This window comes from Onychostruthus taczanowskii, unplaced genomic scaffold, assembly GCF_017590055.1.
Source record: "Onychostruthus taczanowskii isolate IOZ18803 unplaced genomic scaffold, ASM1759005v1 scaffold222, whole genome shotgun sequence".
Classification (NCBI taxonomy): domain Eukaryota; kingdom Metazoa; phylum Chordata; class Aves; order Passeriformes; family Passeridae; genus Onychostruthus; species Onychostruthus taczanowskii.
Window position 1 is genome coordinate 232,883 of NW_024499485.1, and position 11,971 is coordinate 244,853.

An 11,971-nucleotide genomic window follows, 5' to 3' on the forward strand; every position below is an offset into this window, starting at 1 on the left:
GTGTGCATGTTTTTTAAAGACTGTGTAAATGTCTGTAGTGAGGGAGTTCTGTTTGTACTTAAATGGCATTAGGAGGCCCTGGCTGTAGTTGGGGTTTGACTGTTGTCCATCTGGGATCTCAGAACTTCACATGAAATCTCTCAGTTGCATTGGTACATGTGAGTCAGTTCTCCTTCTGCCTTTGCTGTGCCACAGCTTCCATTGGAGGTCCTTCAGCAGAGTATCTATATGATAGACACACTCTTAGAGATTTCTTATAGCACCTCTGTAGCTTTCTCCAAGTGTAATATGCATATACATTCTATTTCAACTTCTCTTATTTTTCTTCTACTCCCAGGTATTATGACAACTTTACCCAGTGCACAGAGCGTGAAGCCAACAATGCAAGTTGCTTTTGGCCAAACCCCCTTGCAGAAGGCTTTATCACTGGAATTCATAAACAATTCTTTTCAAACTGTACTTCAGAAAAGGTTCACTGGGAAGATCCACCAGATGAAATTCTCATAGCACTGATCTTGATCCCAGTCATGTTGACATGTGCCATGATAACACTGGTAGTATGGTGCAGCAAAAGAAGTGATATCTTAGTGTAAGTTCTTCCTCTGGGCTTTCTTTTCTTCATTTCTTTCTTCCCTAAACACTAAGAAAGGAGGATGAAGAGAGAAACATGGCATAAAGATTTCAGATCTGCTGAAATGGAACCAGTGAGATACTGAGATACTCCTGTGGAATGAAGAGCTGCTGCTGCTGCTGCATCACTGCTTCTGTCTTGACCATGAGTATTGCTGGTAGAAAACTGTACTTCCATCAAGGCTCATCAGCATGGAATTCACAGGCAGCTCCCAGAAACAGGAGAGTTCCCAGGCGAATAGACCTCTTGTCTGCAAAAGGAGTTGCTTTCCTGTTATTTTCCTGTGGGCAAAGGTGACTGGTAAAGTTTTGCAAAGCTGTGTGTGTATAATACTGACCGGGGGGGAAATGATATCTCTTGAGGTTTTGTGCGGGACACTCAAGGTTTTCATCTGTGAACTCTGTGACTTGGAGAGATCCTTGGCACAGGTACTAATTATGGATATAACCAGGTGGCAGCTTTTCTTAAAATCTAGTCAAAATCATCATTATCAAAACTGGGAAGGATTGTTCTGGCAAAGAAACAACTCCTGTGTCCGGTGATTATCTGTACATGGAAATTATCCTGCCACGTTATAAAATGGTTTATAAAATTTCTTTAAGCATGGCTGCTTGGAATTGTATGTCTCACAAACAAACTTTGGGAGGATACAAGTCCTACTTTACAGAGCTGGAAAACATGAGAGAAAATTGGTTGATTATAAATATACTAAGGAGTAATGAAGAAACTTTCATACACCAGACTCTTTATTTTTCCTCTTTTATAATTATTATTCTTGATGACTTGTGTTCACTGTATACTCCCCACTCTTGCTCCAATTTGTGCAAGTGATATAGTACAAATAAATATAAAGGTGTCATGTTGATTGAGGTGCCTTTCAGAGTATCATACATAAATAATTCTTTGTCCTGTGTAGAGTGTGGAAACTAAAGTATGAACATAAAAACCTGGAATAGAAGTAGGAGGAAAGAGAAAAATTCAACTCAGAAATCTTGTTCTATAAAGTTAAGTAATAGTTGAAATAAAGATCATATGCTCAAAACAAAAGAACTTCCCTGTGTTGCAAACCTTCTTTTCTCAACCTTTCAGTGCCTCTCATGCCTTTCAGTCCAATGTTCTGTGACAAGTGTGCAAGGTCTGTTACAAGTGACTTTTCATTTTTCCATACCTTATGCACACAAATAAAATACAGTTGAATAGCCGAGTAATTGTGTTTTATATAATTTATAGTTAGATTTTCTCCTTTAAGGTTCTGGCTCCATGTTTGGGACTTAGGTCTTTGAATATGAAAAGCATTTCCATGCTTGAATCAAATTAGAAGTGCTCAATTTACTAGATTATTTATCTACATATATTGTGTATACATAAATAAATAACCTTTATAAGTTGTACTTTTGTTTTCACATCTGTTCATAAGGATTGAAGGCACCAACTTGTTTATTCATTGCTCTGATGTTGGAATGATTAAATTTTGAAAGTGTTTTCTGTGTGTTTTTCCAAAGACTCTTCCTCATTCTCTAGATGCTAGCAGAAATTGCTCTTTATAAAAAAAGAAGAATGAAGTAATGTATTAAGCAATTCTGTTTAATTTTCTATTGACCTTTTATTTTCTGTATTAAAATGCATTGCACCACCAAAACTAGTGGTCAGTTAAGACACACAACCCATTCATTTTAGGCAAAATACTGTTTGGTTAAGCATTTTGTGTGGCCAGAACGAAGCAATCTTATATTCTGCATGGAGTTTCATTTTAATTCTCATTTACTTCAGCAAGCTTCAAGGCAAATTTCAAAACTTTGGTTTGGAAACCATGTAACAAAAATTTTTACTTTTAAAAAACCACATTCATTTCAACCTAATTGTCATGTTTGGGGCAAATTCTGGACAGTTTCTGACTCATTTGAAATCACGTTCACCTAATGAACAGGTCACCTGAGAGATATCAGTCAGCTTAATTCATAAGATTAATTTATAAAATGGGTTGACCTAGGTACTAAGTGAAGAAGAAAACTTGATGAATTCTTACCACCAGATGTGTACTGTGGTCTTTAAAAGAATGCCATGTTTAAAATCTCTAGTTCAAACAGTCTTTTAAAATATAAGATTCAAAGGAACAGAAATAGTTGGTTTTAATTCATGTGCCGTAGAGTAGGGATAGAGGATGCTAACACTAGTCTGTGCTTTGGAGGCGAAAATTTAGTTGTTGTGTGTCTTCCTCATCCAAGTGTGATCTTCTATTACTTTTTATATGGCTGAAGAAAGGCAGAGAAGTTGAAACAGTGCGTGGGAAACAACACAGATTATTTAACGTAGTCTCAGTGTTTTAAATCTGAGAAATGTTTACAATGTTTTTAGGAAAAATGCAACTGCAGTAGTTAGTTCTTAACAGTTGTGTACATTAATAGGGACCCATAATGATAATTGTTGAATCTTTTGACATAGGTTGTACTATGTGTTGATGAGAGTGCATTTTAGGACCTTCCTATGTCTCCCCCAAGCCTATTTCTATTGGCAAGAAAATCATATCTGGCACCAAGAATCTGGCTCATTTATTAATTGCAAATTAATCTGATATCACAACAGAGGCTCAGGAATAATGGCATTCAAAAAGAAAGAAAATGTTCAAAATCCTTCCTAGAACTGGAACTGTGGTTGATCCCCAGCAATATTTAGGCCAAAAGAGAAGTGACAGCTAGCTGACATTGCTAATTGTTGTGAGTTGTGGGATATTTTGCATTCAGTAGCAACTGTGGAAGTGCATATTTCCATGGGGTATAAGAACTTCAGCAAAGAATTAACAAGAGAATATGATGTCTAGCAGGACCAAGACAAAGGCAGAGAGGGCTGTCATCTCTTTCAAGAAAAATAGCAGGAGGCCAAAGGAGGAACACAATTCCTTCAGGGCAAGGACAAAAATATTCAAGAACACAAAAAAATGTGGTACTTTCTTCCAGGAGTATGAACTGACCATAAGCAGGTTAGTAGCAATGTCTCTTGGGGCATTGGTAGGGAATGGTGAGGAAGTCCTGCGTGCTGTCTTCATCTGTTCAGCGTTCGTGCAGAGGGAATCAACAGCCTCTTTAATTTCTAGCATCCCCACAATGAAATGAAGGTATATGGTGTAAATTCCCTTCTACACAGACTGGGCATCCAAATGAATTTACAGGAATGCTCAACAGGTGTGCCCTTTTTTTGACTGTTATAGGTGGTGTCTCTTCCTGCCTAAATGTCATGGGTGTGTGTCTGCCTGGCAGCCGATGTTCACCTGCTGCAATACATTGGCTTTTTTGGAAACTGAAGCAAAGTATGATTTTTGCCAGGCAGTCAGATGTAATGCAGCAGTGCTGGACATTATTTTGCTTAAGCCTTGATCATCAAAAGCATTAGTGTATTTCAGAAAATGAAGGGTCCTGAGCTGTATTTCTGAAGTCCGAGTTCCATAGGAGGAAAAGAGAACATTGTATTTTTTAACTCATGGGTGGTTTGGAAGGATAAAGACAATTAGTGACTGTCATTGCTTCTGAATACAAGAATTATGGAGTTCTCTATGTGCTTTGATGGAAATACACACAGTGGTGTCACACTCAGAAGTGGACATAGAAAAAGCTATTGAATTTTAGTTAAAGAGTCTGTGTTTCTGCTACTCTTAACAGAATTTTGAAATAAGAAACTGAGACCCTCAAATAGCTTTGTGGATTTGATAAGAAAAGCAAATTTTCTGCATGGTAGGAAATCTGGGGAGCATTGAGGCTACTACCTTGTCTTTGAACTCTCAGCAGAGTATTTTGAAAGGATACAAATAGTAATGGTGAATAATTGGCATAATCTGTCAACACCAACTGTGCCAAAGCACTTGGAGTGGATGCAGAGTCAGGTGGTCACAGCCACCCTGCTTAGAGCTGGCTGTGAGAGCCAGCTCTGCTTGGAATTGTCTGGAGACACATCAACGTGGTGCCATACTTGGCTTTGAGGGATTTGCCTTATGCAGAAACCATCTCTAACGTGATGGCCTGGCTGCTGGAGTGGAGACAGCTTCAAATGAGTTTGTAGAAGATGTGCCTTTGTAGAGTTTTCTGGGAGTGTGCGTATACAGACAAAACTACCAGGGTACTGGGATTTTTTTTGGGAACTTTCAGGGATGGCAGCAGCATAGTTGGAATTACTCCTTAAGGTTTGACATTCAGATATAACTGAGTTCTGTCTAAATCCTTCATGGTGGGATATTTTTTCTTTACTAGTTTTTATATCTAGGGTGTAGATATCTGCATGAGAACATGGTCTCATATTTTGTTTTTACCACATTCTAAGGGAGACTCTTGGTTTTCATTAGATTAATGATCAGAAATGCTCTCAAAGAACCATTAAATGGATCCTAGTGACAGTTTCACTGTAGCCTCAGCTACAATGTGGTAGACATCTAAATTATAGAGGATGTTAATCATGCTCCTAGCTACCTTAGACCTCTATTCTTCAGTGCCCTGTCTGAGTAGGGTATAATCTTGGAAAGATGCTATGAGCATAAGAAAGTGAATGTTTGCAAATTACTTAAAAATTATTGAGTTGTGGAACCTGCTCACAACAATCTAATTATTCAAAATGACAGCAATTAGAAAACCAATGGGAAATACAGGCAGGGAGAATTTTCATGATTCAGTCCATTTGGCTAATTGTTTTTCTTTGTTATATTTTTTATTTGCAGTTATTATTTTTTAAAATTAATGGGCTACAGGGGGAAAATAAAGTGCCTGTGCCTGTTAAAGCAGAGCCCTAAGTTTCTGAGAAATGCCATTGTATTTCTCATCTACGATTAACATTAACATGACTCTTCTGTCATCTTCATTCTCCTGCTGCTCAGAACAGCAGGAGAATGCAATTTTTGCCTGACAGTTTCAATACCATTAAAGATTCAGAATGACAACAGTGGAAGCTTTTTAGAACATAGCTGCTTAAAAGTGAAATATGTTGAGTGACTTAGAAATTAACTGAACTATTCTTGGAGAGCACACCAGGGAGCTGCATAGGTGTAGAGAGAGTGAGTGGGAACACAGATAATTCCGCTGACAAAAATCACTTTAAATCCTGGGAAATTATGGTACATTTAATTGCTCACCTCATAAAAACAACCTTTGTTTGTAATTCAAAAACAGCTGGTGAAAGCCTAATTATGTACGTAAATATGTGCCTTATTTCTCCATACCCTTCAACAGGACTGTAACATAACTGCAAGGGAAATGTGCTCCTATTTGCCAGCTATATATATGTACACAGCATGCAGATGGAGAGGATCCAGTGATATATCACCATATAGTTGACATTATGGAGACTCCATGGCTGAGTGTGAGTGGTGTATTTGCTCAACATTTGATGCATAAAGAAATTCTATATAAACCAGAGAATGTTATGTGGGCGCCTGTCACTGTAAGGAGGAGATCCCACTGGTTTATGTGTGTAAGAAGCCATTAGAGGCACGTATGAGCACAGAGCCAAGCTTCATTAGAGCCAAGACACTTGGGGATACCAACTGGTATCAGTCTTGGAACATACCTGTGTCTGACCAGACTCCTGTAACACCAAAATATTCAGATTTTGATAGATAATATTGGTCAATTGTTTTAAAAGCAAAGATATGTATTTGATGAGAATTGAACATACAAGTTGTTTTGTTAGGAACTTGGATAGGAACTAAATTTTAAAGCAATTGCACATTCAGTCATTCTTATTTCAAATGACTGTAATGAGGCTTAGAATTGAGTGAGTTGTAATGTTTAGCTAATTAAACTAAATATTTTCTTAAAATAATGCATGCAAATTTACACTTTTTAAGATTTTTAAGTTGGTCTCTGCCCTTTGCATTAATTTAAACCTGAATGAAGAGAGAAGAGTAAGAGGGAAAAGCTAAGTTATTTTATGAAGTATAAAGAATTTTGCTAATTTATGTAAATAAATTATTTATTTTTTATTGCTCTGGTTAATTTGCAATTTTGACTTTGTATAGAAGTACATTACTTTCTTTAAGATCAGCATGGATACTTTGTCAAAGACATGAAAGTATTAATACAGACAACTGTTGCCTTGCTTTCTGTTTTATTTTTGATGAAAATACTGGGCACAGTATTTCACATCTGAGCCAGCAGACCTGAAGGAATAGCCAAATCAGATTATAAAGGATATCTTCTTAATCCTAGCGTGGCACTGTAGTAGAGTAGTAGAGTGCTCCTTGGGGCTATCTGGAGACACTCTGCAGACTGAAAAGAAAGACTTGAGTTTGCTGTCTTTTGACAAAGGAAATATTTTTTAGGGACAACTATTAGTAATTGAGGTTACAGTTTATAGAAAGTTTATAGAATCAGTATGTCAGAGACCTGTGCACTGGGATCCCAAGCACATTCCCACAAGTTTCAGTCTCTAAGGAGAGATATTTGCTTAGAGTGCAACATTTATGAGGTGGTTGAAATGAATTTTCCTGTCAGCAGGGAGTGAATCCCAGTTCTCTTGGACTGCCTAGTTTGTCCCAGTTTATTTTAAACTGAAGAGCTCTGCCAGTAAATTTTACCCTTTTTAGGAATTAATGTGGGCATTAAAACTACTTTTTAAACTATTGGGAGAAATACCAGTATTTGACAATCACATTGGCAGAATATCTGCAGACTACCTGTTTTTTTCTGTCTTTCAACAATTTGGTTTTGCTAGCAAAAATAACATGTTTTAGGAGTACTTTCTTGAGCACAGTAGCAGAACTAGTAGTCCTTTCTAATAACTAAAGCCTTAATACTCAACACAAAACACTTTCATAAATCTACTACATACACTGATTTTCTTATGCTCTTTTCAAGAAAAGAAACCATTAAGCATAATTTCAGGACTTAAGATGTGGTAATTGATCACTGGATCCTCTCCCATCTGCATGCTGTATATAATCTGAAATAATTATGAAATTATTTTTACTTAAATGTGAAGGAAAATGCTTCTGACTAGCTGCATACTTTGGTAGATTATAAGACTGAAATAAATGCTGTTTTGTGTAATACACAGTATTGTCAATGCATACTCTAGGGTAACAGTTTAGAAGTACAAATCAAGGGCAGCAATAGGTCACAAATATTTCTAGTACTGCAAAAATGTACTAATGAAACAGGAGGATTTTGCTGAGGAAAAATCAACATTATAGTATTTGCTTACATAAAGGGTCCAATACAATAGTTTATGATGCTAGCTGAGGCTTTCATTAAAAAATGAAACCCAAACCCTGGAAACAGAGCAGGAATACAGTTAGATGAATGCTTGGAAAAGCAAAGACCTAGGTCTGCATCAGCTGCTGAAGTTCCCCAATGTAAACAGTGTTTGATTTGAGTCTGTCCAATATTTTTGCCCTGCTGTGGATTGCTATGCTTAGTTGTCCTGGGTTCCAGAAGTTTTAAGAACATTAAATTCAAGAAAAGAAACAAAGCTAATCAAGTAAAAACTTATATAACCATGCAACTTAAGTAGTGTGTATTCCAGAGACCATAATGTATTCAATTCTGCATTGAAAAACCCACATTGCTCATCAGTTTTTCTTTTTTTATCACTTTAGGCTCACAAATATGAAAGTTTTGATTTCACTTGCTTCACTTCAACCACTTAGAAGTTGAAACTCTATTTTACATTCTCTAATTGTATGGTATTTATAGAGCATTATGAACATGCTAATTTTCTGCCAATATACTTTATGGTAAGAAATCAGAGTTGGATTCCCTTGCTCTCAAAGGAGTAACAGAAAGGGTCAGCTCTCTGTTTGGAGACACTAGGTGTCCTTTTTTGTGCAATTAGTATCACTCCAATTGCCATGATAAGTTTCAGGAAGAAGTGTGGTAAGAAGTAGAGCTGTGCATCCTTTCTGTTAGGCTCAAATTCCTTTGAAGAGAAAAGAATTCAAAGAACAAGAACTTCCTTTTGGACCACAACATATGCCTGTCTTAACAGTCTCCTTTAATGAGGTTAACCTTCATTTTAACTCAATGACTTTAAATGTCAGTCAAACATTATCTCCACCACTGCATGTCTTAATTCTCTTTCATTCTTAGTGCAGTCTCCAGAGTCTTAAGAATTTTTGCCCTTCAGAAATACGCCAAGCAGCATTTAAGATTCCTTTAAAATCTTGCTGGTATTTGTAAATATTAGCAAATGGAAAATATTTCCTATTCCTCTTTATCTTGACTTCTAGGTAGGTTAGAAAGATATATATAAGAAGAAGTAAAAGGTAACAGACGTATAGTCTTGAGTGAAAAATGACAAAGTTTCCAGATGATGTAAAACTTGACATACATTTTACAGTTCCTGTAACAAGTGTGGTGTCAAAAATCATATAATCAATGTAAGTATTCATTAAAATTTTTATTGTATTTGTAAAATTAATTTATGCAGAAGTTACAGACTGATGTTTTCCCTTGGTTTCTAAGGTTCCCTAGTATATTAAAGTACACTGTATATTGTACAGAGGTTTTGTAACCCAAGTCAGGACATGTAGGATGAATTTGTCATACTCATATTCTGTTGTGTCCAAAGCTATTATTAAAATCAATGCGTTCATAGAAGAAAGGCCAATGCAGTAACCAATTGGACCACCCAGCTTACAGACAAAAATAGAGCATCATTCTCTGTTTTGAATATATGCTATTCTTGCTCATGGGAATACAAAGTTGAAGGGAAAAATGTGGCTGTTGTTCTTCCTAATGTTTATTATAAATGGAATGCACCATTTACCCTTCTGTACTATTCAAAGTAAAAGTCTTGGAATAAAAATGAAAATGCAGTTCATGGTGTCTCTTTTGAAGCATTATTTCAGTGTTCAAGGATATAGGCAAGGGAATTGATGCCTGTCTGGTGGAATTTGAAAATGGCCAGAAAATACAATGTGATGAGCAACCAACAAAAGTTGGCTCTGTTTTGCACTTGTGCAATGCACTTTATTTATGGAGAATGAATCTGCTTCTAAGGGTAGATGGGTATGACATGCACTAGGTTTTCCAAGTAATTTTTTAAAGTATGACTTCTGGGAATATCACCTTTCACTGATAGCCAGTCTAGAGAATATACATCCTTGATGAAAACCACTTATGACATTAAGAGCAAAGTTTTCTCTAGAAGATCTTTCCTGACACCAAAGCTTGCCAGCCAGGTCACATTCCAGGCATGTCCCTGCAGCCTGGTGGGTCCCTGCCATCACATCCTATTATGTGCCACAGGGATGAGGGTGCACTGCCTTGCCCTTGCTCCCTGACATCTGGACACCAGGGAAACACTGATTACCTTATTGTACACACTTTCATGCCCCAAAAGGTCATGACGTTTTTCTCACAAGCCTGTGATTACCAACAACAGTGAGATGCTTCTGTCCCCTTCCATTTAATGAAATAAACCCCTACAAATCTGAGTGAAAGAATGCATTAGCAGCATGTAACATAAGAGCAGTCTCCAGGGCAAATGTCTCTTAATATTTATGAGTTAATGGTAATAAGAGCAGTAGAGCTAAATTGCCTGGTTAACCTGGGAGTGTTTTAATTGAACAGAAGCCAGAAGGCAAACTTGCATGAAAGTGCAATCTATTACAATGCAATCCACCAGTCAGTATTCCTAGGGTGGAATATAATCCCTGATCTGGAAAATTGTTTATTTTGGCTCAAGCTTTTAGTGTCTTTGATGGTTCAGTTGCTTGTAAGCTTGTACATTTCTATGGTTCTTTCCTGACTTGTTCTTAAATGACTTCAGAATCTACTCATGCACCGGTGAAGTCAGTTGATTTGGCTGGATCATGCCAGAACTGTGATATGTATAGAGCAAAATTTGGATCCAGCTCTGAAACTGATGGAAGAGAAAGAGCAATGCCAAAATAAGATTTGACTTCGACTGATGTTGAATATTTGATTCAAAATTAGTAACCTCAACTCGGTCTTTTGAGTGCCATCACAAATTCAGCCCCAAATATTGTGAGGAAATGTTGCCCTTTTTGGTGACTGAAGGGAATTAAAAGGCAAGGGAATATTTCCAGCTGCAGAAGAACTTTCAACCAGATACCTGCTTCTTGCATTAGTCATCGGTTGCTGTGGAAATTATTAGTCTATGTGCTGGTAGTCATTATATGGACACTAGTCTGTTAAAAAGTTCTGGTTTTGAAGGAAAAAAAAATACATTATATTTAAAAGTAATAGAAAAAAGGGCTGAAAAAATTAACTGAAACTATATTGACCCTTACAATATCTTGTCTTACAGCTTTACAGAATGTTACAGAAAATACACCTGAAATCACAGAAATATGTGTTAAACGTGTCTCATTTTTTGAAAACTGAGTACAAGTTGCTGTTAAATTCTCTCACTAAGCATGATGTATCTGAGACAGCCACAGGCCTTCCAAAATGGAAGATTGCTTATTGTGGTAAACCATGTATTAGACCAGCAGCAGTAAATATGAGGCATGCTGCAAGTCACAGATTTACTGCGACTGATGATTGAGACCAAAAGTTAATGCTTGCTGCTAATGTCACCAGTGCATACTGTTCCTTAGGATCCTACCAAAGACTGGTCATATCAGAGCAATCATTTCAGTTCTCCCAGGGTCATATGATCAGCTTCCTCAGTTTTATTTCCAGTCTCTGGGGTGAAAAGAGTGCCTGAGAAAAAAAAAAAAAAAAGAAATATTTATAACTTTGTGTTGTGTGTTTCTCTCTTAAGAAACTGCAGGGTTCCTGGCTGCTGCAGTGGATCGGAAGTGTGCAGTAACTGCTCTCTATATATAGTCCTTCTTTGAGACTGGGATTCGATTTACAAGAAGTCAAGCATTTGACAAGGACAATGCAGCTCATAAGAAGCCTACTTGAAGGCATAGGGTCACTTTTACTGTAACTGGCTTATAATGTAATTTGGAAGAAAATTGAAAATTTTATTTCAATTGGCTTTTATTTTGGGGGAGGCTCCAAAGAAGAAAACTTCCAGGCAAGTTCACTCTGACCATATCATGTATAAGAGACTCCACTAATACTTTATGTGTCTTTCCTTGGTGTAGATTCTTTGCAATGATGTTTGAGTGCAAACCAAGAACTCTCCAGATTTCCCATGCACCAGTTTGTCTATGTGGACCGGGATGGAAGACTGGCCTGGTGGGTATGTTTGGCCCTTTATTCATTGTGGTGCCAGAAAACCATTTTGCTTTAAGGTGTGTAACTATTGAGTTCAGGGGAGTGATTTGATCCTTTCTCTATAAGGTACTATACTTTGGATCTCTGTCAATGCAGTCAGTATCAAGGACATGAGGGGTGGCACCCAGATTATAAACCCATTGCAAATGATTAGAACAGAGGAGTCTAC

The 11,971-nt window shown here is 37.1% G+C and overlaps 1 protein-coding gene across 1 annotated transcript in view; it reads left to right on the forward strand.

Moving 5' to 3' along the window:
- Window positions 1–9,411, forward strand: part of RAMP3 (receptor activity modifying protein 3) — a 50,736-nt gene extending 41,325 nt beyond the window's left edge. Inside the window, exon 4 of the mRNA XM_041405187.1 lies at window positions 338–9,411. Coding sequence (XP_041261121.1) covers window positions 338–593 — 256 coding nt within the window. The 3' untranslated portion in view covers window positions 594–9,411. The remainder of the gene's footprint in view (window positions 1–337) is intronic.
- The last annotated feature ends 2,560 nt before the right edge of the window (window positions 9,412–11,971 follow it).